At 43.1% G+C, this 27,491-nt stretch overlaps 1 protein-coding gene across 7 annotated transcripts; it reads left to right on the top strand.

The window, feature by feature from the left end:
* The first annotated feature begins 5,647 nt into the window (after window positions 1-5,647).
* On the top strand, window positions 5,648-27,277 carry LOC124257677 (fibropellin-1-like). Of its 7 annotated transcripts, none has more exons than XM_046691799.1 (24): window positions 5,648-5,722; window positions 6,567-6,594; window positions 7,098-7,234; window positions 8,819-8,942; window positions 9,747-9,845; window positions 9,954-10,061; window positions 14,535-14,648; window positions 15,068-15,100; window positions 16,034-16,147; window positions 16,569-16,601; window positions 17,724-17,837; window positions 18,061-18,093; window positions 18,771-18,884; window positions 19,108-19,140; window positions 19,819-19,932; window positions 21,749-21,781; window positions 21,973-22,083; window positions 22,297-22,329; window positions 22,521-22,631; window positions 23,066-23,098; window positions 24,023-24,136; window positions 24,442-24,480; window positions 25,525-25,664; window positions 27,195-27,277. In XM_046691799.1, the coding sequence occupies exons 1-23, from the start codon at window positions 5,654-5,656 to the stop codon at window positions 25,662-25,664; spliced, it is 1,881 nt and encodes a 626-aa protein (XP_046547755.1). In that variant the 5' UTR covers window positions 5,648-5,653; the 3' UTR covers window positions 27,195-27,277. The 7 variants fall into 7 exon arrangements, with proteins under 7 accessions (XP_046547755.1, XP_046547756.1, XP_046547758.1 ...); XM_046691800.1 differs by having other exon boundaries at window positions 25,525-25,676; XM_046691802.1 differs by lacking the exons at window positions 15,068-15,100; window positions 16,034-16,147 and having other exon boundaries at window positions 25,525-25,676.
* The last annotated feature ends 214 nt before the right edge of the window (window positions 27,278-27,491 follow it).

Raw genomic sequence — 27,491 nt, 5'->3', positions numbered from 1 at the left:
CCATTATCGATACTTATTCATTAGTTTCTTCGCTGTGTAATAATTTGATATCGACCTGTATCTAGTTTCTGAGAATTACCTCGAAGCGAGCTTACACTCGATTAAACTATTGACTGTAGCACACTAACACACAGTGTTGGACCGTGAATACTACAATGTTTATAACAATCTGTTAGTGAGGCATACCAAACTTCAATGTTCAATTTAATCGTATCATAAAGTCTGTTTTTAAACAATCAGTTGTGTCTGTTGTTGTTTTTAAATTTCGCCTACACTTAGCAGTAATTGTTTTTGGCTGTAATGCCCCAGTACTTTTGCTGAAGGGATCGTACCTGGGGTACCCATCTGTAGTACCCGTGCCGACAACGACCCCTGCAGCATTACATTTACCCCTAAAATACAGCATTATTTTGGTAAAGGTGAATCTGTCACTTATATACGTTTTCTTCAAGTATTTATTACAACGTTTATAGAAATATGTAAATTGGTTATCTTTACCATTCGCCATGATATGAGCAGTATGATTTGAAATCGACATCTTAAAACTAAAAAAAGACTTGCAGGCAGCCATATTGATAATTTCTAGTTTTGAATCTCTATCAATATCCATGCTCATACGACACTACTACACAAAAGGGCGGTGAGGTAGTCTAGTGGTTAAAGCGTTCGCTCGTCACGCCTAAGACCTGGGTTCTATTTCCCACAGGGGCACAATGGGTGAAGTCCCCATTTCTGGTGTCCCCCGCCGTGATTCACTCACTCACTCACTACAACACAAAGTATAACAGGGCCCTTATCAATGAGTGAGTGAGTCTAGTTTTACGCTGCTTTAAGTACTATTCCAGCAAAATCACGGCGGGGGACACCAGAAATGGGCTTTGCACATTGTGTCCATCTGGAGAATCGAACCCGGGTCTTCGGCGTGACGAGCGAACGCTTTAATCACATATCATAGCCGCACGTTATATTTCGGCGTTTTTGTTTATATTTAGCTTGAAGATTTAAACTCTGTCGGACGTCAAAAACTGGGAAACAGGTTTGATTCGGAATCTGGGGTAATAACCCCAACTGGCCTGCGTAATGAAATTGATGTAGGATTGAATGGCGACTGACAAATCTTATCTCGCGGTGTAGTTAGAATGGTGAAGATGTGCCCCAAGAGAGTTTTTGTCGGTAACCATGAATTTCATTATCGTTTTTTTGCTGAAAAGTCGGGATTTATTCTGCTTTCTGTAAAAACGATTAATTGTTTTCTGACACCAATTAGCAGTTTTATGAGGAAAGCATGCCCTCAGCACGTGCAGACTAGGGCTTGCTTCTAATTAAAACGTTTTCGGTAGCTGGTCGACATCATCGTTCTGCTGCGGTAGTGGTTCACTAGTCATTCTCTAGTGATCCTTCATTGTACACGACTCACGGGATCGGGTGGTCAGACTCGCTGACTTGGTTGACATTTGTCATAGGTTCCCAGTTGCGCAGATCGATGCTCATGCTCATGCTCATCACTGGATTTTCTGGTCCAGACTCGATTATTTACGGTGGGGTGGCCTAGTGGTTAAAGCGTTCGCTCGTCACGTCGAAGACCCGGGTTCGATTCCCCGCATGGGTGCAATGTGTGAAGCCCGTTTCTGGTGTCCCCCGCTGTGATATTTCTGGAATATTGCAAAAGATACGCCGTAAAACCATACTCACTCACTGACTATTTACAGACCGCCGCCATATAGTCATGGCCGCCAACATCATCACGTCTCCCCTGCCGAATCTGTCCGCCTGGGGAGGCAGGCGTCGGCAAAACGTTCATGACGGCGTCTGTACACCCGCATTCTTCCATCGCGTCGTTCCAACAGAAATCTCGTTTCATCGCTGGACCAGATTTGACGCCGCTTTACCATGGCCCAAGCCTGAACACTCTTGCACCGTTGAACACGATGTTGTCGATTCTTCTGACGCAGCACGTTACGGTCTTCTAACTCCTAAACCTGCCCCACACGGTCAGGTCCTGAAAGTCTGGGCAGATACTCATCTCACTCCGGGTATTTGCCTAGCGGTACTTGTTGTACATTTTGTTTTTTATGACGTCATCACACAATTGCCTAGCGGTACTTGTTGATTTTGTTCTCTGTGACGTCATAATCGATTTTGACAGTTAATTTGAACCCTTAAGCTCCACCCCTTTTGGATGAGTCCCCTTCCGGCCTTTAGGCTCACCTTAGTGGTCTGTGATAGTAAAATCCTCTATTTTGTTTAAAGACGTTATCACACAGTTGTGTGATCAAATGTATACGTCGCATTCATTCTAGGTGTGGGAAAATGTAGGCCCATGATTCCATCCCCCGGACTCAACTTTAGTGGGCCATTCAGAAGACGGGTGCATGTTATTAATTCTGGATTATTATTCAATTATTTTATGAATAAGAGTGGGATGAGTTTGATTTGCCGACTGGAGTATTGAGTTCACACAGCAAACGTCATATAATATATTTGATGCATAGATATTTTGTAATAATGTATATTTTGGTGAATTTAGATGCTTTCCATTATTTCATAATCCATTCCCCAACCTACTCCCAATTCCATTTCCTTCCTCCAGCTCCATTGATCCATTCCACCTGCCAATGACCATTTCATTTCTTTGTGTTGTGTCCATTCCTCTTCATTCTGTCCTTCTTTGGCTTTCCATGTTTATTCCATTCCATTCTTCTCCATCCACTTTGGACTCTTTGTGTCCTTCGATCCATTCCTGTCTTCCTTTGTGGCCATTCCATCCTATTCCATTCCATTATTCATTCCTCCTTCCTTTCCTTCCATCCACCATCCTTCCTCCATCCATCCTCCACTCCTCCTCCATCCCTCCTTCCTCTCCATCCATCCCTCCCTCCATCCTCCTCCATCCATCTTCCTCCTCCATTTCCATCCTCCTCTTCCGTCCTTCTCTCCTCCTCCACTCTCTTTCCCTCCTCCGTCCACTCCTCCTCCATCCACCTCTGTCCTCTCCTCCTCCACTCCCTCTTTCCTCCTCCATCCTCCTCCATCCATCCTCCTCCATCCATCCCTCCATCCCTCTCTCTCTTTCCTCTCCTCTTTTCCTCCATCTCTCTTTCCTCTCTCTCCATCCATCTCTTTCTCTCCTCCATCCATCCTCTTTCCTCCTCCTCCATCCTCTCTTTCCTCCATCCTTCCTCTCCTCTCCTCCACTTTCCGTCCTCCTCTCCTTCCTCCATCCTCCATCCACTCTTTCCTCCTCCATCCATCCATCCCTCCACCCCTCCGTCCTCCTTCCTCCTCCATCCTCTCCTCCATCCACTCCATCTCTCCTCCATCCTCCTCCTCCTCCATCCACCTCTCTCTCTCTCCTCCCTCCCTCCATCCCTCTTTCCTCCCTCCTCCTCCCTCCTTCCATCCTCCTCTCTCCTCCTCTCTCCATCTCCTCCATTCCTTTCCTCCCATCCATCCACTCTTTCCTCTCCTCCATCCCTCCTCTCTCTCCTCCTCCTCTCTTCCGTCCATCTCTCTTTCCTCCCTCCATCCATCTCCTCCATCCCACCTCTCTCCTCCTCCATCCACTCCATCCATCTCTCCTCCTCCCTCCATCGTCCTCTATCCTCCATCCACTCTCTCCTCCATCCTTCCTCTCTTTCTCTCCATCCGTCCACTCTCCTCACTCCTCTCTCCATCCCCCTCCATCCTCTCTTTCCTCCATCCGTCCTCCTCTCTCTCTCCTCTCCTCCACTCTCCTCCTCTCTCTCCTCCCTCCATCCACCCTCTCTTCTCTCCTCCTCCACTCCTCCTCTTTCCTCTTTCCTCCCCTCCATCCCCTCCTCTCTCCTCTCATCCCCTCTCCATCGTCCATCCCTCTCTCTCCTCCATTCATCCTTTCCTCTCTTTCTCCATCCACTCCTTTCCTCCTCTTCCATCCACCGACTCCTGCCCCTCCTCCTCGTCGTCCATCCACTCTCTCCATCCATCCACTCCATCCATCCTCCCCATCTCTCTCTCCATCCTCCTCCTCTCTCTTTCCATCCTCTACTCTCTCTCTCTCTCTCCATCCCATCCACTCTCTCTCTTTCCACCTCTCTCCTCCATCCCTCTCCTCTCTCTCTCTGTCCATCCTCTCTCTCCGTCCATTCTCTCTCTCTCCACTCTCTCTGTCCATCTCTCTCTCGTCCTCCACTCTCCTTTCTCTCCTCTGTACTCTCCATCCGTCCTCTCTCTCTCCACCCCGTCCACTTCTCTCTCTTTCCCCCGTCCACTCTCTCACTCTCTCTCCACTCTCTCTCTCTCTCTGTGCCCCGTCTCTCTCCTGCCCTTACGTCCTCCTCCGTCCGCCCCCGTCCACCTCTCTCCCCTCCCCGTCCACTCTCTCTCTGTGCCTCCCGTCCATACTCTCTCTCCCCCGTCCACTCTCTCTCCTCTCTCTGTCCCCCGTCCTCTTTCTCCCCCCGTCACACACTCTCCTCTCCCCGTCCACTCTCTCTGTGCCCCGTCCATACTCCTCCCCCGCCACTCTTTCTCTCTCCCCTCGTCCTCTCTCTCTCTCTCTCCCCCCGCCTCTCTCTCCTCTCTCTCTCTCCCCGTCCATACTCTCTCCCCGGCCCTCTCTCTCTCTCTGTGCCCCCGTCCATACTCTCTTTCCACTCCCCTTACGTCCGCTCTCTCTCTCTCTGCCCCCGTCCACTCTCTCTCCCCCGTCACTCTCTCTCTCTCTCTCTCTCTCTGTGCCCCGTCCATACTCTCTCTCCCTACTCCGCTCTCTCTCTCTCTGTCCCCATCCGCTCTCTCCTCCACGCCACTCTCTCCCCCCGTCTCTCTCTCTCTGTGCCCCCGTCCATACTCTCTCTCCCCGTCCACACACACTCTCTCTGCCCCGTCCAGTTTCTCTCTGCCCCGTCCATACTCCCCCCTCCCCGTCCACACACACTCTCTCTCTCCCCCGTCCACACACTCTCTCTCCCCCGTCCACACCCTCTCTCCCTTTCTCTCTCCCCCGTCTACACCCTATCTCTTTCTCTCAGACCGTCCACATAGTCTCTCTCTTTTTCTCTCAGACCGTCCACACACACACTCTCTCTCTCTTTCTCTCCTCCCGTCCTCTTTCTCTCTTTGTCTCTCTGTCCTATCCACACCCTATCTCTTTTCCCTCTCCTTCTGACCACACGTTCTCTCTTTCCTTGTCTCTCCTGTGGTGACCTCTCTGTCTTTCTCCCTCTATCATTCTCCGCTATAGACATTCCAATCTGAAACACGATAAACCCTATATAGCAATATTTACAATTATACTATCATACAGAAAGGCATCAATACATTAGGTGTTTTAAAACATCATTGACCCTGTTCTAATTACACATTGCATGCGAAAAGTCATCGACAGGTGCAGTGCGCATGTCGTTTCGTTGTTATTCCTGACAGGTAACAAGAATGGAAGCGCGCATCGGCAATATCACTTTCATCACCTGTCCAGGTGAGCTATCGCAGCGTTCCCTGTATCATCCAAACAGCCACTGAGCCGATATCACCGTGTACATAGACTTGGGACACGTGGGTGTAACTGATGCGCGTGTTGACGGTACTGACAGCGGCATGGCAGCAGTGTAAACAGGGAACAGTATATAAGCACTGGTAAACTTGGAGTATTATCACGCCAGTCTCTTTCAAAATGACGACGCTTTCATTGGGTGTCCTGGTTCTATGCTGTCTTGGTCTCGCCGCCGCCCGGAGCACTGAGGTATCCTCTCTCTTGTATTTAACTCTGACTTGTGCTGGGCCATGTGTCTTCATTGGAGGTGAGGTGAAATTGGGTTTAACGTCGTGCTTGAGAATATTTCGCTCATATGACGACGTGCATGCATGTGTATGTGTATGTGCAGCTGGTTTTATAGTGCCAGCCCACTGAGATACCATGCCGCAGTGAAGCATGAATACCCCACTCAAACATATCATACTGACTCCGAGCCGACCAGTCCTTGTACCCATTAATGCCGGGACCAACAAGTACCATATTTTAACGTCTTTTGGTATGACGCAGTCGGGGATCGAACCCGCGACCTTCCGCTCTCCGGGCGGACGCTCTAACCACTACACCACGAAGGCAGTCTGTCTTCATTGGAACGTAGTAGAGACGCAGTGGTAGGTGTAGTTGCACCAGCAGCTGTAGTTGTAGTAGTGGTTTCAGTTGCATTAGCAGTACTAGCAGCAGCAGAAGCGGTAGTCGTTGTCGTCGTAGTAGTAGTTATAGTAGAATTAGTAATAGTGGTGGTATTGTAGAATTGTAGTACAGGAATAACCAGTTTTGGAATAACTAGGACTGACGAAATGACAGTTGCAGCCGTAGACGTTGTTAGAGGGGAAGTAGTTACAGTAGCAGTAGTTGCAGCGTCAGACGTTTAATGAAATAGTTTAATATTACTTGCAGTGGTAGTTGCAACATCAGCAGTTGCAGCTTTAGTAGTAGCAGTAGTAGTAGTTGTTGTTGCAGTAGTAGTAGTAGTAGTAGTAGTAGTAGTAGTAGTAGTAGTAGTAGTAGTAGTAGTAAAGTAGTAGTAGTAAACGTCGATTTCTTTTCTTTACAGGATGCACATCTCCGGCAAAGACGTCAAGGTAAAAGATTAATTTCATTCAGAAATCACAATTTATGGTATTTCGCAGTAGAAACTAAACAGATGTGCTAACGTCAAGACAAACGCCGTTCGCTGCATCCCTTACAAAGGGCTGCCTTCATAGATTCGAGGTTAGGGAACAGCCGATGGTGATTTGCACATTGGATGCCGGCATGGGACCCTGCTGCTGGAAGACCATGCAGGGACTGTATTTGGTAGATTCACGAAAATATCAACTAAGAATAGAAACGTACAACTGTTGACTTCTTTGATGGGCATTTTAGAAGTTGAGTTGATGAAGCATGATGACAATTTTTATGGATATACAACTTCTTTTCTCCTGTAAAGGCCGGCGTTTCGACATAGATTCTAATGTCGTTGTCATTAGAATCTATGTCGAAACGTCGCCTTTCACAATAAAAGAAGTTGTACACCCATAAAAATTGTCATCATTCTTCGTACAACTGTTGATACTTTACAGAACTCTGCTATCGTCTCTTGCAGCTCCGAACAAGTTGAAGGATCAGATTCTGACGGGTCTGACCGGCACCATCAAGAGCCCTAACTACCCCTCAAAGTACCCCCTGAGTACTGAACAGACCTACACCATCCAGTTCCCCGACCCCCAGGCTTACTACAAGGTAACGGTGTAGACCCTGTAAGGTACAAGTGGTGCCAGTCCCTTACTCCCTGAATTCCGCTGAATTCCGAATACCTCGTGTACCGCCACCTGAATCACAAGTACTTCATGTGACAAATCTCGAAGCATGCGTCATATCTCATTTCATAAAGGCAGACAGTCAGTTATCAAGGAATGGCTACAATTTGTTAATTAATTGAAAAGAAACTATTTAAAGGACAGAATACGTTGGAAATTAAGCAGACTGTTTCGCTGTGAGAGTTCGGTAAAATGAATATGCGTTTGATCCTTGGAAACAGGACTAACGTGAAGAGAACGTGCATTTCTTCTGGACAGATCTCTCTGCCACCATGGAATGGCCCCAAAACAAACACAATATGTCACTATTTCCCATTTCCTTCTATGCGACTTTTTAAAAATTATGAACATCCGTGCACGTTCAGGGTTGGCTGGTATTATAATGTGACTTCGATCTTATGAACATCCGTACACGTTCAGGGTTGGCTGGTATTATAATGTGACTTCGATCTTATGAACATCCGTGCACGTTCAGCGTTGGCTGGTATTATAATGTGACTTCGATCTTATGAACATCCGTGCACGTTCAGGGTTGGCTGGTATTATAATGTGACTTCGATCTTATGAACATCCGTACACGTTCAGGGTTGGTATTGGTATTATAATGGCTGGACTTCGATCTTATGAACATCCGTACACTTTCAGGGTTGGCTGGTATTATAATACGACTTCGATCTTATGAACATCCGTGCACGTTCAGGGTTGGCTGGTATTATAATACGACTTCGATCTTATGAACATCCGTACACGTTCAGCGTTGGCTGGTATTATACATCCGTACACGTTCACGTTGGCGATCTTCGATCTTATGAACATCCGTACACGTTCAGGGTTGGCTGGTATTATAATGTGACTTCGATCTTATGAACATCCGTGCACGTTCAGGGTTGGCTGGGTAATGGCTGGTATTCCGTAAGCGTTGGCTGGTATTTAATACGACTTCGATCTTATGAACATCCGTACACTTTCAGGGTTGGCTGGTATTATAATGTGACTTCGATCTTATGAACATCCGTGCACGTTCAGGGTTGGCTGGTATTGTAATACGACTTCGATCTTATGAACATCCGTACACTTTCAGGGTTGGCTGGTATTGTAATACGACTTCGATCTTATGAACATCCGTGCACGTTCAGGGTTGGCTGGTATTATAATACGACTTCGATCTTATGAACATCCGTACACGTTCAGCGTTGGCTGGTATTATAATACGACTTCGATCTTATGAACATTCGTACACGTTCAGCGTTGGCTGGTATTATAATGTGACTTCGATCTTATGAACATCCGTACACGTTCAGTGTTGGCTGGTATTATAATACGACTTCGATCTTATGAACATCCGTACACGTTCACATGTTGGCTGTTGTTATGTGGTAATGTCGCCCTTAGGAACCTCCGTACATCTTTACGGGCTGTCTGGTATTATGATGCGACTTGGATCTTATGAACCTCGAGGGCTCGTTGGTATTATAATGCGACTTGATTGTTTCTAAATAATGTTCAGGTGAATATCAACGTGAAGTCTCTCAACATAGAGTACCAGAGCTCCTGCAGTTGGGATTATCTTCTCATCAACTTCGGCGGGATAGGCAAGATGTGTGGCACATACTCCAACAAGGTCTACACAGGTAAGACGCCTCGTGGTCATACAAAACACATTTGGTGGGGACTTTGGCTCGAAATATATCACAAGCACCCATGTCTGGGTAGGTAGGTCCCATCTGGTTGGTTGGCATCGTGACTGGATCGTTGCTTATGCTTCCTGTCTCTGGTTACCGCTGAGCGAGGCTTTAAACAACATATGTACCATGACTTCAGTAAATACTGGATGGTGACTGGTTAATCAAAATCATTCAGAGGTATATAATCACGTTATATAATTCTCATTTTCCAGCACAGTATGTATTTTTTATAAAATCTTAATAACGCGGTTATGGTAGAATGGAGATAAACGTACTGTGTTGGAACATCAGCGGTATATAAGGAAATTATAATTAGTTATATACCTCTGATTTTCCAACACAGTATAATTATCTCCGCATTCACTCACACATTCGCTTGAAGACACCCCGAGTTCCGGGTTGGAGAAGATTCTCGTGTCAGTTGTAACTGTGATGGTGATAAACGTCTTTGAGGTGTTTTGCTTCAGGCTTTCCTTTCCCCGGAGTGATGCAACTGAAATACTGTTGGACTGACTGAGTTTTGGTTTTATGCCGCTTTTAGCAATATTCCAGCAACATCACGGCGGGGGACACCAGAAATGGGCTTCACACATTGTACCCATGTGGGGATTCGAACCCGGGTCTTCGGCGTGACGAGCCAACGCTTTAACCACTAGGCTACCCCACCGCCCCCAATACTGTTGGAAGCGGTTTGACTGACTCACTGACTGACTGACACACACACTCACTCCATGTTTCTGTATATTTCAGCGAATAACCAGCAAACGTCGGTTACCCTCAAGTTCTACTCGGACTTCATGATCAACGCCAACGGATTCGAACTGACGTACAGCTTGGTGAAACTTCCCGGTGAGCCATAAACAACCATTCATTCTGTGTACTAAACCTAAACCGGGTAGTTATAACGATACCGAAGAACAACAACAATGGTAATATGACGTCATGGCTTTATTCCAGACGGCTGTTCCAATCAGCCATGCTACAACAACGCCAGCTGCACCCCTGTCGGCAGGACCGACTACACTTGCACGTGCATGGAAGGTTTTATGGGTGTAAACTGTGATGGTAAGTAGCTGCACCCATCTTCTGTGATGTAGGGAACTCCATTCATTAGGATATAAACCACGCACACACATGCCATCACAGCTGTGTTTTGAGTGAGTGAGTTGAGTTTTACGCCGCACTCAGCAATATTCCAGTTATAAGGCGGCGGTCTGTAAATATTCGAGTCTGGACCAGACAATCCAGTAATCAACAGCATGAGTATCGATCTTCGCAATTGGGAACCGATGACATGTGTCAACTAAGTCAGCGAGCCTGACCACCCGATCCCGTTAGTCGCCTCTTACGACAAGCATGGGTTACTGAAGGCCAATATTCTAACCGGGATCTTCACGGGTCAGCTGTGTTTTGAAGAAAACATGCTGTTGTATACTTAGTTCCACCAGTAGGGAAATTGTGTCACTAAAAATGAGACGGTGAAGTCTCTTCCGAAACGAAGATGTAGTATTGAATGAGCCCAAAGCAGTTTTCTTAATAGAAAAGCAATGTAGCCCTGGGATTTCCGATGATGTCTCTGGCACCACGTTTGTATATATTTGTATATTTGTTGTTTGTGCAATATTCCAACTAAATGACGGTCATAACATTACACTAAGCGTCTAAAATACTCCTTTTTCGACCAATGTAAGTATATTGTGTGAGGCATCTGTTCGGTTTCACGGGAGTCTTCACGAAAGATGCACGACTTGTGTTCGGCTTGTTCCCAAACTATGCAATAGATGCTGTTGCTAACGCCGCGCGTGACACCCACCCTTCCAGCTCAAATGTCGTTGGCCAGTTTGATTTGCTACGCTACCCAGATTAACGAATAAGAGAACGCGAGTTACAAAACAGCCCGAATGTTGAGTTAACGGTACCGGCAGAGTTCATTATGGTAGTGTTTAGGAAATAAAGCACTGAAAAGCTGACTGACCCGCAAGAAAAGAAATCTTTGGATGGAAAGGATTTCTCCACTACCAATGTGCTGTTTCTTATTTCGACGTTGATTGGTCAATAAAATGTAAATGAAAATCAAGGGCGGGTAATTTGATGCTGCGAAAGCGAAGGGTAGGATACAGTGGTTAAAAGAACTGTCGGAAATAGAAAAAAAACCTGTTTTTAGGCTGTTTCTCTGTATCCCTACAATTTACACAACTGCAAACAGCATATGTCGAAATAACCCACATCGGCCTAACTGGGCGTTCAGTGGGATGCGTAATAGGATATCCAGAAAAACATGTTTACTCGTAAAATCGGTCAAAACTTAAAAAAAATACCAGTAGCTGCTTAAAACAATAGATCAGACTATAGATGGCAATTAGGTCGCTCAGCCAGGTATGACGACGGACCCTGGACTCACTTGGCATGAAATGCACGTGCTGCGCACAGGCACAAGGGATCATCTCAAACATATTTTATGCTTTTTCATGTGTATCGAATATGTCTCCATTGATTATCTTATCTTATAGTTTTTATAGCTGATATCTCTATCCCCCAGCCCGACCCCAGCCAACGTCTGCAACACCCGTCGTGGTTTTGCTTTTGAGACGACCCCTCCTACCTGTTTCTTTTTATAGTAATAGTTAGACTCCATGGCAGCTACATCCTTAATAATTTCAGCATTAAAAGTTATCATTTTGTATGTCAGCTATCGTTTATAATGAAGCTAAGTCTAATTTCAAAATGGGCATTTAAAAAGTGTCATTTGTAATACAATATCATCGCACATTAATCTGCATAAAGTCATGGTCTGTTCTAAATAAGTCGCATTCGACTTAGAAAAAAACCGCATTGCTCATTTCTGCACTAATCTCTCCTCAGTAAAGTCCATCTTTTACGTTTCCTATATCCCTACCGCTGATACTGTAGTTAGGCCGAATTTAGTTTAACAGATATTTCACACTTTCATATATTAACTACCTAAATTGTAGATATAAATATGAAAAAAAAGTAGTTTTTTTTTTGGTCTCCGCCAGTACTTTAGTGTAGGTGTACCGAAAAGAGGCCCGCGAGGATACAGAGAATGAAGCGATGCATGGGTTCAACGTCTTAGACGTTCCCGAAACCCAGGAAGACGGGTATGGTGCTGATAGAAGTAGTGCTGGTATGACGTTATGAGTGAGTGAGGGAGGGAGTGAGTCAGTGAGTGAGAGTTTTACATTGCTTATATTCCAGGAACAACACGTCAGGGATTCAATATTAGTCTGCTGAACATATTGTGAGTCGAACTAGATCCCAGGCACGAGGGGCAAACACCTGAATCACTGGTCTACACCATCCCAACAGCCGCACTTTAGTAATACACGTAACACATTCTTCAGCTGCTGGGGAGGTGGGGTAGCCTAGTGGTTAAAGCGTTCATTCGTCACGCCGAAGACCCGGGTTCGATTCCCCACATGGGTACAACGCGTGAAACTCATTTCTGATGTACATGATATTGCTGGAATATTGCTAAAAGCGGCGTAAAACCATACTCACTCACTCACTCACTCTTCCGCTGCGGCGGCTGACTTGAACCATGCTCTGTTTGTTGTTCAGCGCTGTACTTTGATCGCTCTGGCGGCGTTCTGTGTTTAATTGAGGCTGGACGAGACAATCCAGTAGGCAACAGCAGATGTGGTCCACGAGGATACAAACACATGTCAAGTCACCCAGCATGACCACCCGGCCCCTCTGATCTCTTGGAGGCGATGGGGTAGCCTAGTGGTTAAAGCATTCACTCGACCCGGGTTCGATTCTCCACATGGGCACAATGTGTAAAGCCGATATCTGGTGTCACCCGCCGTGATATTGCTGGAATATTGCTAAAAGCGGCGTAAAATTAAACTCACTCATGCTGATTTCTTGTTACAAGTGTAGATTCCTACCACGTTCCATTTCTAGTTATTTTATTTCATTTATTTATAGTCATCGTCCAACCGGAGCCCGAGAACAACACAATTCCAAGCAACAGTACAGGTAATACAAAGACATTGGAACATTTGTGTTCCCTGGTTCGATTCGGAAAAAAGCCCCACAAAAAACAATTATCTCTTTAAAAAGTGATAATTTATCGATGTTAACTTTTTTTAACAGTTGATGAAGGAGTGACAGTACACACCCCGAAACGTCGTGTTCCTAATATAAGAAATTGACAGCCAAAAATTATCACCTTTAAATGTATCACTACTAAATAACGTTCAAACTAAATATTTTTCTTTTTATAAAACAAATGTGTGAATGTCAATATGCAGGTGTTACCTTCCCGGACACCTGTCGTCTTCTGACATTTTCACCTGTATTTCGCCATTTTCTCCATGGTTACCGTTTGGGCTGATAATCGAAAGTGGTTTATTCTCTGGCATGATGTTATGTATTAAGTGTTATCTCGTCCTAAAGATTCCTGCTGTATCTCCCTATCCTGTAAATAATGCATTCTGGGTCAGTAGAACGAGTGGTTGATAACATGATTAACGTGCCCCTGGTGAACAATGACACACAACCAGCCAAGACAACACTTAACCTCCTCCTGTATCTCCCCATCCTGTAAATAATGCATTCTGGGTCAGTAGAACGAGTGGTTGATAACATGATTAACGTCCCCCTGGTGAACAATGACACACAACCAGCCAAGACAACACTTAACCTCCCCCGAGTCCACACGGATTTGGCTGATGTGTGACCAGGAGTTATTGTGTCACCGATGACGTGAATATGTCTTCTTACTCTCGACCATTTGTTTGCCAGTCAAGGTAAATAGAAGCAAACAAAATATCAATAATCTGTGATAATATTTTCTAATACAAATAATGTTGCACAGATTTATTCAGGATTCAAGAAACGGACCTTGCATGCACAACCTTTAGTCTTAACTTTCTCGTTTTGGAATAATGCCAAGGACATCGCATCACCTTCAGTAGTACGATACCATTCATTGTCACTTTGAACTATAGTCCCACCTCTGGTGTCCCCCGCCGTAATATTGCTAAATCCCCCGCCGTGATGTTGCTGGAATATTGCTAAAAGCGGCGTAAAACCAAACTCAGTCAGTCAGTCAGTTGAACTATAGTGTACTCAACGCCTGGCTCCTTTTCATTATATTTTATATTTTTTACTATGAACTTTTTTCAGTAAAATATGTTCATTTCAGAGACTAGTTGTTAGTCTAACTACATGCTTGCCTCCCCTTGGCCGGTCTGGTGCAGGTGGGATCTACACCACTCAGTGCTTGTCTCCCCTTGCATGATCTAGTGTACAACAGAACTGCTGAACTACAATAGTTTGTTTCTTTGACGATGGATGGTTCAGTGGTGAATAGGTGTACCCAGAACTACAATAACCGCTGTTTCTTTGACGATGGATGGTTCAGTGGTGAATAGGTGCCTAGTACTGCACTCATATTTCCCTACTGTTGAGCTAGAGGGTAGGATAGCTCTGTGATACTCCATGCTCATCCTATCGTGGAACATTCTGTATGCTGTTGAATAAAAGCTATCAATATCCCGTTATCACTGCCAGGAAACAGTTCTTGTGCCTCCAGTCCTTGTTTGAACGGCGGCTACTGTTACCCCAGTTCCAACAACAGCTACTACTGCATTTGTAACGCCGGCTACACTGGATCACGTTGTCAATGTAAGTACCGCGATGTCAATGACTTCCCTTACAATGTACATTGTTAACTTTGTCGCTTTCGTAATAATGAGGAGCGGTCGGGTAGCCTAGTGGTTAAAGTGATTGCTCGTCACGCCGAAGACCCGTGTTCGATTCCCCACATGTGTGAAGCACATTTCTGGTGTCCCCCGCCGTGATATTGCTGCAATATTGCTAAAAGCGGCGTAAAACCATACTCACTCACTCACTCACTCGTAATAATGATGTGAACACTGCTTAACCTTGAGCATAACCTGAAGTGATCTACAGTGGTATTATCACGAATAGGTGTCCTTTTTATAGTATTCATTGTCGCTTTGAACTATAATGCATTTACTGCACTTCATGATAGGCTGATAACTGTGGTAGTAAAGATTGATAAAACTCATTTGTGTTCACAGACATGAACAGCAACACGTCGGGCAACAGCACAGGTAACACAAACTGAAGTTCAGACTTCTCAGAAAACTGAATTGACTAAACTGCCAATGGATGATATAGCGAAGACAAGGCCTGCACTATTGACTAAACTGTTGTTTTTTTCCCAATGGAACGAAGCGATAACAAAAACCCATCCTTAATCCCTTTACATCTGCTTTAAAATCTTCACCAACACAGGAGAAACTTTCATATCATATATGAGTTTACTGACACATACAAAGGCTAAAGTAAACACAATCCATTACTTTTTCAAATCCAAGACGTCTATATCACGGTGAAATCCTCAAAGAAAACACACGTGTCATTTCCCTAGGTTTGGATCCCGACACAGATACCTTCTTCAGAGCAATCTGCTGGTGTCCCCATGGGTGATATAGCGCAGAATAGGTGCACAGTATAATTAGGCTTATTTTCCTTTCGATGAGCAAGTGCAGCCTAGGTCAAGCATAGCCCCTGTTTGAGGAAAGACCCAAAGTAGGTGTTGCGTGGTTCCCTGGGGATGTTGAAGTGGAGAATAGGTTCACATCATCACCATACTTGTTTCCCTGTTCTAGTGGAGAATAGGTCCACATTATCACTATACTTGCTTCTCTGTGGGTGTTCTAGTGGAGAATAGGTTCTGTCTATTCCAAGTGTCTTTCCATAAAGACGCCGCCATATAGCTGGAATATTGCTGAATGCGGCGTAAAAAGCAAAGACGACATAGCTTCTTTCTAAGCGTAAACTTGGTGCTCAGTACTCAATGCTTTTCTCGCCATGGATATGTCTAGTGCAGAAAAGGGCAACAGTAACCTCATTCTTTTTACTCTACAGTTAATCTGGGGATGATTAGCTCCATAGTATCCCATGCTTGTCCTTTCAAAGGTATTCTACATTCTGTTGAAGTGGGCTAAATAAAAGCTGTCAATATCCCACATCAATTCCAGGAAACAGTTCGTGTGCCTCCAGTCCTTGTTTGAACGGCGGCTACTGTTACTCCAGTGGCAACTACAGCTACAACTGCATGTGCAACGTCGGCTACACTGGATCACGTTGTCAGTGTAAGTACATGCGGGTGTTCAGTACCAGGATGTTAATGGCTTCTTGTACGATGTGAAGTGTTAACGTTTCGTGGTTGGAATGATGTTGAGTACATTGCGTAATCTAAGTGACCTTCAGTTGTGTTATCACTTCAGATGTTCTTTCTATAAATTTCACTGCAATTGGAGTGAGTGAGTGAGTGAGTATAGTTTTACGCAGCTTTTAGCAATATTCCAGCAATATCACGGACACCAGAAATGAGTTTCACACATTGTACCCATGTGGGGAATCGAACCCGGGTCTTCGGCGTGACGAGCGAACGCTTTAACCACTACCCCACCGCCACACTGCAATTGGATGTAGAATATAGTGAATATATCTTACTTTATGTCATATGTAACTGTGATATTCAAGATTGATAAAACTCATTTATATTCACAGACATGAACAGCAACACATCGAGCAACAGCACAGGTAACACAAACTGAAGTTCAGACTTTAAAGAAATATAAATTGACTAAACTGCCTGTGAATGATATAGTGTGGTATGATCTAATGTGAATATGTTTTCCAGTGGAGAATTTAGTGAGGTGAGGTGAAATTGAGTTTAACGTCGTGCTTAAGAATATTTCGCTCATATGACGACGTGCATGCGTGTGTATGTGTAGGTGCGGCTGCTTGTACTAGCCCACACTTAAGCTGGTTTTATAGTGCTAGCCCACTGAGATACCATGCCGCAGTGAAGCATGAATAACCCCCTCAGACACATTATACTGACTCCGAGCCGACCAGTCCTTGTTGTACCCATTAATGCCGAGCGCCAGGCAGGGACCAACAAGCACCATATTTTAACGTCTTTTGGTATGACGCGGTCGGGGATCGAACCCGCGACCTTCCGCTCTCCGGGGAGAATTTAGTGAAGAATGGGCCCACAAGTGTAGTGAAGGTCAAACATAGACCCTGTTTGTTCTCCTAATTATGATACAGTGAGGAAATAGTCAAAGTATGTCTTGCTTGGTGTCCTGTGTAGATGTATCCACAACATCAGTATGCGTGTTTCTCTGTGGAGAATAAAGTGGAGAAAAGGTTGTTCTACCTCATACTTCATTCCACAAGGACGACACAACGTACAGTTGGTCCTCAGTTCTCAGTGCATGTCTCCCCACGGGTGGTCTGATGCAGGCCTACAACACGCAGTGCTTATCTCCCCTTAGATGATCTAATGCAGAATAGGTCTACAATAACCAGAACTTGTTTGACGATGGATGGTGCAGTGCAGGATACATACCCTGTACTCCACCCGGATTTCCCTACTGTTGAACTAGGGTAGGTTATCTCTGCAACACCTAATGTTCATGCCATCACAGAGTATTCTAGGTGCTGTTGAAGTGAAGGAAAACCAGGTTCTATGTACAGTCAACTTCTTTATTACAATGTTACCGTAGAGGTACTAATACCGTTATCAAGCAAGTGATACAAAGAGTTGTAAGATGGAGAATATACACATAGCTGCATAGTGAGTATATACAATTGACAAGGTTAAAGGACTGGAAGTGGGATGAATAAAAGCTATCAATATCCCCATATCCTTTCCAGGAAACAATTCTTGCGCCTCCAGTCCTTGTTTGAACGGCGGCTACTGTTACCCCAGTGGCAATTACAGCTACTACTGCTCGTGCAACGCCGGCTACACTGGATCACGTTGTCAATGTAAGTACAAGCGGGTGTTTTAGTCAGAACCAGGCAGGGTGTTAATGGCTTCTTGTACGTTGTGCATTGTTAACTTTATCATTTTTGTAATAGTGTCAAGAAAACTGAAATCCTATTCAGTGTCACATTGAACTAAAATGTATTGAATGTATTCTATGTTAGTCATGTTTTTGTCATTCTTAACTGTGATAACAAAGTTTGATGTAACATATTATATTTACAGATACGAACAGCAACACGTCGGGCAACAGCACAGGTAACACAAACTGAAGTTCACTGAAACCCCAAATAAACTAAACTACATGATATTTTGAAATTCTTCAAAAGCATTTAGAAGTTGGTGTAATAATACAAGACAAATCTCATGGATAACAACTTCTTGATTTGTTATCCGCCCGAAGAAGGTGCAAGAACTAGCCCAGAAACGTTGTGAAAAATACATCAAGAAGTTCTTATCCATGACATTTGTGTTGTATTACATGCTATTTTGTTTTCAAATGGACCCAAGCGATAATAACTGTTTGCTTTAAAGGTTTCAACAACTCTGGAGAACATTAAATATATGAGATTATTGACATACAAAGAATGAAATAATCACAATCCTTTAGTTGTTTAAACCAAAGACGCCAAACTAACGCGGAAACCACCCTTTTCCTTCTCGGGGTTTGGATTCCAGCACAGAGAAGGTCCCGGAACTAAATGCTAGATTTCCAATGGACAATTGAGTGCAGAATAGAGTTACAAGTACCCATTTATTTTATCTGGGGATGATACACCCCACGTTCATCTCATGGTGGATATTCTTCATTCTGTTGAAGTAGCCTGAATATATATTTCAACATCTCAGACCTCACAGAAAACTAAATCTACTAAACTGCCTGTGAAGTTTAGTCTGAAATCTGAATGTAATCACTCTTCCTATATTAATTCCAGGAAACAATTCTTGTGCCTCCAGTCCTTGTTTGAACGGCGGCTACTGTTACCCCAGTGGCAATTACAGCTACTACTGCTCGTGCAACGCCGGCTACACTGGATCACGTTGTCAATGTAAGTACAAGCGGGTGTTTTAGTCAGAACCAGGCAGGGTGTTAATGGCTTCTTGTACGTTGTGCATTGTTAACTTTATCATTTTTGTAATAGTGTCAAGAAAACTGAAATCCTATTCAGTGTCACATTGAACTAAAATGTATTGAATGTATTCTATGTTAGTCATGTTTTTGTCATTCTTAACTGTGATAACAAAGTTTGATGTAACATATTATATTTACAGATACGAACAGCAACACGTCGGGCAACAGCACAGGTAACACAAACTGAAGTTCACTGAAACCCCAAATAAACTAAACTACATGATATTTTGAAATTCTTCAAAAGCATTTAGAAGTTGGTGTAATAATACAAGACAAATCTCATGGATAACAACTTCTTGATTTGTTATCCGCCCGAAGAAGGTGCAAGAACTAGCCCAGAAACGTTGTGAAAAATACATCAAGAAGTTCTTATCCATGACATTTTTTGTTGTATTACATGCTATTTTGTTTTCAAATGGACCCAAGCGATAATAACTGTTTGCTTTAAAGGTTTCAACAACTCTGGAGAACATTAAATATATGAGATTATTGACATACAAAGAATGAAATAATCACAATCCTTTAGTTGTTTAAACCAAAGACGCCAAACTAACGCGGAAACCACCCTTTTCCTTCCCGGGGTTTGGATTCCAGCACAGAGAAGGTCCCCGGAACTAAATGCTAGATTTCCAATGGACGATTGAGTGCAGAATAGAGTTACAAGTACCCATTTATTTTATCTGGGGATGATACACCCCACGTTCATCTCATGGTGGATATTCTTCATTCTGTTGAAGTAGCCTGAATATATATTCAACATCTCAGACCTCACAGAAAACTAAATCTACTAAACTGCCTGTGAAGTTTAGTCTGAAATCTGAATGTAATCACTCTTCCTATATTAATTCCAGGAAACAATTCTTGTGCCTCCAGTCCTTGTTTGAACGGCGGCTACTGTTACCCCAGTGGCAATTACAGCTACTACTGCTCGTGCAACGTCGGCTACACTGGATCACGTTGTCAATGTAAGTACAAGCGGGTGTTTTAGTCAGAACCAGGCAGGGTGTTAATGGCTTCTTGTACGTTGTGCATTGTTAACTTTATCATTTTTGTAATAGTGTCAAAGAAAACTGAAATCCTATTCAGTGTCACATTGAACTAAAATGTATTGAATGTATTCTATGTTAGTCATGTTTTGTCATTCTTAACTGTGATAACAAAGTTTGATGTAACATATTATATTTACAGATACGAACAGCAACACGTCGATTCCCCAACAGCACAGGTAACACAAACTGAAGTTCACTGAAACCCCAAATAATACTACATGATATTTTGAAATTCTTCAAAAGCATTTAGAAGTTGGTGTAATAATACAAGACAAACTCATGCATAACAACTTCTTGATTTGTTTATCCGCCCGAAGAAGGTGCAAGAACTAGCCCAGAAACGTTGTGAAAAATACATCAAGAAGTTCTTATCCATGACATTTGTGTTGTATTACATGCTATTTTGTTTTCAAATGGACCCAAGCGATAATAACTGTTTGCTTTAAAGGTTTCAACAACTCTGGAGAACATTAAATATATGAGATTATTGACATACAAAGAATAAAATAATCACAATCCTTTAGTTGTTTAAACCAAAGACGCCAAACTAACGCGGAAACCACCCTTTTTCCTTCCCGGGGTTTGGATTCCAGCACAGAGAAAGGTCCCCGGAACTAAATGCTAGATTTCCAATGGACGATTGAGTGCAGAATAGAGTTACAAGTACCCATTTATTTTATCTGGGGATGATACACCCCACGTTCATCTCATGGTGGATATTCTTCATTCTGTTGAAGTAGCCTGAATATATATTCAACATCTCAGACCTCACAGAAAACTAAATCTACTAAACTGCCTGTGAAGTTTAGTCTGAAATCTGAATGTAATCACTCTTCCTATATTAATTCCAGGAAACAATTCTTGTGCCTCCAGTCCTTGTTTGAACGGCGGCTACTGTTACCCCAGTGGCAATTACAGCTACTACTGCTCGTGCAACGCCGGCTACACTGGATCACGTTGTCAATGTAAGTACAAGCGGGTGTTTTAGTCAGAACCAGGCAGGGTGTTAATGGCTTCTTGTACGTTGTGCATTGTTAACTTTATCATTTTTGTAATAGTGTCAAGAAAACTGAAATCCTATTCAGTGTCACATTGAACTAAAATGTATTGAATGTATTCTATGTTAGTCATGTTTTTGTCATTCTTAACTGTGATAACAAAGTTTGATGTAACATATTATATTTACAGATACGAACAGCAACACGTCGGGCAACAGCACAGGTAACACAAACTGAAGTTCAGACCTCACAGAAAACTAAATTGACTAAACTGCCTATGGATGACAGTAAAGGTCTACAATAAAAACTGATTGTTTTCAATATGGACGATTTAACGCAGATTTAGTGACCTGAAGTTCTGTCTGAAGTCTGAATGTAAACTGTTAATATCCCCATATCAATTCCAGGAAACAGTTCTTGTGCCTCCAGTCCTTGTTTGAACGGTGGCTACTGTTACCCCAGTGGCAACTACAGCTACTACTGCTCGTGCAACGCCGGCTACACTGGATCACGTTGTCAGTGTAAGTACATGCATGTGTTCAGTACCAGGTTGTCAATGGCTTCCTGTACTATATAAAGTGACAACTTTATCGTTTTTGTAATAATGTTAAGAACACTTAATGCTATTCAGTGTCACCTTGAACTAAAATGTATTCAATGTATTCTATGTTAGTCATGTTTTTGTCATTCTTAACTGTGATAACAAAGTTTGATGTAACATATTATATTTACAGACATGAACAGCAACACGTCGGGCAACAGCACAGGTAACACAAACTGAAGTTCAGACCTCACAGAAAACTAAATTGACTAAACTGCCTATGGATGACAGAGTGGAGTAAAGGTCTACAATAAAAACTGATTGTTTTCAATATGGACGATTTAACGCAGATTAAGTGACCTGAAGTTCTGTCTGAAGTCTGAATGTAAACTGTTAATATCCCCATATCAATTCCAGGAAACAGTTCTTGTGCCTCCAGTCCTTGTTTGAACGGCGGCTACTGTTACCCCAGTGGGAACAGCTACTACTGCTCGTGCAACGTCGGCTACACTGGATCACGTTGTCAGTGTAAGTACATGCATGTGTTCAGTACCAGGTTGTCAATGGCTTCCTGTACTATATAAAGTGACAACTTTATCGTTTTTGTAATAATGTTAAGAACACTGAATGCTATTCAGTGTCACCTTGAACTAAAATGTATTCAATGTATTCTATGTTAGTCATGTTTTTGTCATTCTTAACTGTGATAACAAAGTTTGATGTAACATATTATATTTACAGACATGAACAGCAACACGTCGGGCAACAGCACAGGTAACACAAACTGAAGTTCAGACCTCACAGAAAACTAAATTGACTAAACTGCCTATGGATGACAGAGTGGAGTAAAGGTCTACAATAAAAACTGATTGTTTTCAATATGGACGATTTAACGCAGATTAAGTGACCTGAAGTTCTGTCTGAAGTCTGAATGTAAACTGTTAATATCCCCATATCAATTCCAGGAAACAGTTCTTGTGCCTCCAGTCCTTGTTTGAACGGCGGCTACTGTTACCCCAGTGGGAACAGCTACTACTGCTCGTGCAACGTCGGCTACACTGGATCACGTTGTCAGTGTAAGTACATGCGGGTGTTTTCGTCAGTACCAAGGTGTTAATGGCTTATTGTACGTTGCGAAGTGTTAACTTTATCGTTTTTGTAATAATGTTAAGAACTCTGCATAACCTTGACTATAACGTGCCCTTTCTATATTATCCATTGCCATTTTGATGTAAAATGTATTCAATGTACTTTATGTTAGTCATGGTTTGTCATACGCAAGTGTGGGCAGCGGGGTAGCTTAGTGATTAAAGTGTTCGCCCGTCATTCCGAAGGCCCGGGTTCGATTCCCCATATGGGTAATATATATGAAGCCCATTTCTGGTGTCGCCCGCCGTGATATTGCTGGAATAATGCTAAAAGCGGCGTAAAACCATACTCACTCACTCACTCTCGCATAAGTAAGTAACTGTGACAACATAGTTTAATTAAAACTCATTTATATTCACAGATATGAACAGCAACACGTCGGGTAACAGCACAGGTAACACAAACTGAAGTTCACAGAAACCCCAAATTAACTAAACTACATGATATTTTGTTTTCAAATGGAAGTAAGGGATAATAACTATTTGCTTTAATGGTTACACCAACTCGGGAGAACATTACATAGATGAGATTATTGACATACAAAGGCTAAAGCAAGCACAATCCTTTGGTTGTTTGAACCAAAAACGTCAAACTAAAGTTCTCTCGGAAATAGAAAAACTGTTTTTAAACTGTTACTCTGTATTCCTACAATTTCCACAACTGCAAATAGCATATGTCGAAATAACCCACATGGGCCTAATTGGACGTTCAGTGGGATGCGTAATAGGATATCCAGAAAAGCCTGTTTACTAGGAAAATTTGGCAAAACTTTGAAAAAATACGAATAGCTGCTGAAAACAATAGATCAGACAATAGATGGCAAGTAGGTAGCCACATTGCTCATTTCTGCACTCATTTCTCCACAGTAAAATCCTTTTTTTTAAAGTTCCCTATCTCCCTACCACTGAGACTGTAGTTAGGCCGAACGTAGTTTAACAGATATTTATCACATATTAACTTTATAAATTGTAGATATAAATGTGAAAAAACAGGTTTTTTCTATTTCCGATAGTACTTTAATGCTGAAACCACCAGTTTCATTTCCCTGGGGTTTGGATTCCTGTCCACAGAACTAAATGCATGATCTACAATATTTCATGCTTGATTTCCAATGGACGATTTAGTGCAGAATAGTGTTACAAGTACCCATGTATTTTATCTGGGGATGATTAGCTTCCTGACACACCACGCTCATCTCATGGTGGATATTCTTCATTCTGTTGAAGTGGGCTGAATATATGCTATCAACATCTCAGACCTCAGCTGTGAAGTTCAAACTGAAATCTGAATGTAATCAATATCCCCATATCCTTTCCAGGAAACAGTTCTTGTGCCTCCAGTCCTTGTTTGAACGGCGGCTACTGTTACCCCAGTGGCAACAACAGCAACTACTGCGTGTGCAACGCCGGCTACACTGGATCACGTTGTCAGTGTAAGTACATGCTTCTTGTTTTGTCAGTGTTAGTACATACGGATCTTATTGTTGGAGAACGTCCGCCCTGTACATGTGCTATGCTACATATCATTGTACAGGTACATTATTTTACCTGTGTATTAACATGTCACCATACTGAAAATAACACTTAATCTCTCTTTGATGTTTTTATGTTTCTGAAAGTAAATGACACGACTCTTGTCTTGTTACGAAGATGCAGTGATAGCGTAACAAAAAAAATCAACTTAACATACCCATAGTTCTTTTTTCCTATTATACATTAAAATTTGGGTATATTTCAGATCCTTCCTACAACCAAACAACAACCTCTCCTCCATCAGGTGGGTTACCTATACTGTTATACCTAGAAACCTTGGCTGACCTGCTACAGGGCATCACAGGCTCTGTGTGATCTCCAGCATGATATCGCGGATTAGGCATATTGTCTATCTTTCGTCTCCAGACGCTTATGGTGTTGATCACTGGTTGTCTGGTCCAGACTCGATTATTTACAGATCGCCGCCATATAGCTGGAATATTGCTGAGTGTGGCGTAAAACTAGTGTTTTTTTCCCCTGGCCGACCGACCCATGTTCAGAATTTGGTGGCTACGTGAAACACATAAAAAATGATGCCCTCACTGGATTGTCTGGTCCAGACTCGGTTATTTACCCCCGCCATATAGCTGGACTATGGCTGACTGCGGCGTTAAACAACAAACAAACTCCATAGACCCGGGTTCGTGCATGTGTTGACTGAACCGTTTTCCTCTGCTCTAAGCAATATTCCAGCAACATCACGGCGGGCAACAATAACAATAGGCTTCACATATTGTATCCGTGTGGGCAATCAAACCGGGGTTTTCGTTGTAAGGAGCGACCAATAAACCACTAGGCTATCCCACCGCCCCCTTAACAATCAAGAACCTCTGACAAAAATACCAATTAATGCTACATGTGCTGTCATGCCTCAAGTCAGCATGTGTGACGTCAGTCGTCCTAGGCAAATCGTTTGTAGAGTTGCTTCCCTTGTCACAGAAACAGATAGTTGGTTGGAATCCTGGTTATATACAGGGCCGTAGGGAGATCTCTCTCTCTCTCTCTGTGTGTCTCTCTCTCTGTCTCTCTCTCTCTCCACCCCCCGATTAATTTTTGTGCATCAAACTATTGATATAACACTGTTTTAACGTGGATGGTGGCCCACTCTATTAATAAAAGTTAACTACGGCCCTGACATATCTCTATTTGTGAGTGACATAAGGGTGGCCATGGTGAAAGTCTGAGACCTGACTCACTCACATTGGCTTTCCTCCCACATTGTACTTACACATTGTGGTACACAACGCCGTGTCAATCTCAACTCACTCACTCATTACTCTGTGTTCAGATTCCTCGAACATCAGCGTGAGCCAGGTGTACAACATGCTCCAGCAGGCCCTCAGCAAGTCCAGCACGTCCCAGCAGAAGCTGCAGATGGTGCAGCAGGTGCTCCAGCAGATCCAGGCTCTCCTGGGCCTCAGTCCCTGAGTAGGTATCAGGGTCAATACCCCAGTGTTAGCTCACCTGTATGTATGGTGTAACTGTAACATCATTCATAGCTCACATGCATGCATGACATATCTGTGGCATCATTCATAGCTCACCTGTATGTATGACATATCTGTGACATCATTCTTAGCTCACCTACATGTAAGACACGTCTGTAACATCATTCATAGCTCACCTGCATGTATGGCATATCTGTACCATCATTCTTAGCTCACCTGTATGTATGGCATATCTGTAACATCATTCTTAGCTCACCTGTATGTATGACATAACTGTACCATCATTCTTAGCTCACCTGCATGTATGGTGTATCTGTGACATCATTCTTAGCTCACCTGCATGTATGACATATCTGTGACATCATTCTTAGCTCACCTGTATGTATGACATATCTGTGACATCATTCTTAGCTCACCTGCATGTATGGCATATCTGTGACATCATTCTTAGCTCACCTGCATGTATGACATATCTGTGACATCATTCTTAGCTCACCTGCATGTATGGCATATCTGTGACATCATTCTTAGCTCACCTGCATGTATGGCATATCTGTAACATCATTAATAGCTCACCTGCATGTATGGCATATCTGTAACATCATTCATAGCTCACCTGCATGTATGACATATCTGTAACATCATTCATAGCTCACCTGTATGTATGGTGTATCTGTAACATCATTCATAGCTCACCTGTATGTATGGCATATCTCTAACATCATTCTTAGCTCACCTGCATGTATGACATATCTGTAACATCATTCATAGCTCACCTGCATGTATGACACATCTGTGACATCATTCTTAGCTCACCTGCATGTATGGCATATCTGTGACATCATTTTAGCTAACATGTAGCTTCGACATAGGTGAAATCTGATCTTTATCTCATATGCATTTTCAAAACACTAGTTTAAAATACTGATTCTTAGCTCACTTGCAGCTTTTACATCTAAGCACCTACGCACACGCACACACACACACGCACGTATAATCCTCTCAACGGCCTTAATGGCAAACATCAATATGTTTCAATCCTATATTCTAGGAGCTTTACTTACAAGTAAATACATCTGTGTTACCCATCGAGATATATATATTTTAATGTTTTAATGAGGTAACCCTGCCTTCTATGTTCTCTTTGTGTTTTCAGTTCGAACGTAAGATCCACAGTGTTTCATGGTTTGTCAACACCATATGCATGGCCGCCATAACGCTGAAATATTGCTGAGAGCGGCGTTAAACCACACACAAAACCACATGCATGGTCGTGTTCGATACCAAGGTGGTAGACGGTTAATAGTATGGCCGTATCCCTCTTATAAAGCTGTGACATCACCAGCACCCTGTTAGTACGGCGTCTAATCAAACTCGCTCACACCGTTTGGTGCGGGATTTAAAGGGTGCTTCCGGCTAATACTGACGTTGTATTCCATATAACTGACATGTATGTTTAATAAGTGTATGCGACTTTTTCGTAATGTTCAAATGTTCTGCGTATTTTCAGGCCACCATTGACGCAATGAACACCCACAGCTAATTATCAGTCCACATAACAATGTGTATATGTTAATAAATCTGCAATCATACGATCTGTCGCGTCCGTCATTTGTAGTCACAGACCTGGAGTTTAACTGGTTGAACTCCACACCACTTCGTGAGTGACTGGGTGGAAATACAAAATAGGATTCACCAGATGTACCAAAAACGGGATTCGAAATGATCACGTTTGTGGCATTCTACCTATATACCCAGCCTCCTACGAGTAATGATGTCCTAAAACTAATAGTATTCGTCAGTAATG

Source organism: Haliotis rubra, unplaced genomic scaffold (assembly GCF_003918875.1).
Source record: "Haliotis rubra isolate DU_JTF1 unplaced genomic scaffold, ASM391887v1 Scf67, whole genome shotgun sequence".
Taxonomy (NCBI): domain Eukaryota; kingdom Metazoa; phylum Mollusca; class Gastropoda; order Lepetellida; family Haliotidae; genus Haliotis; species Haliotis rubra.
The sequence above is the reverse complement of the archived record's forward strand: the minus strand, read 5'-3'. Positions and strand labels throughout refer to the sequence as shown.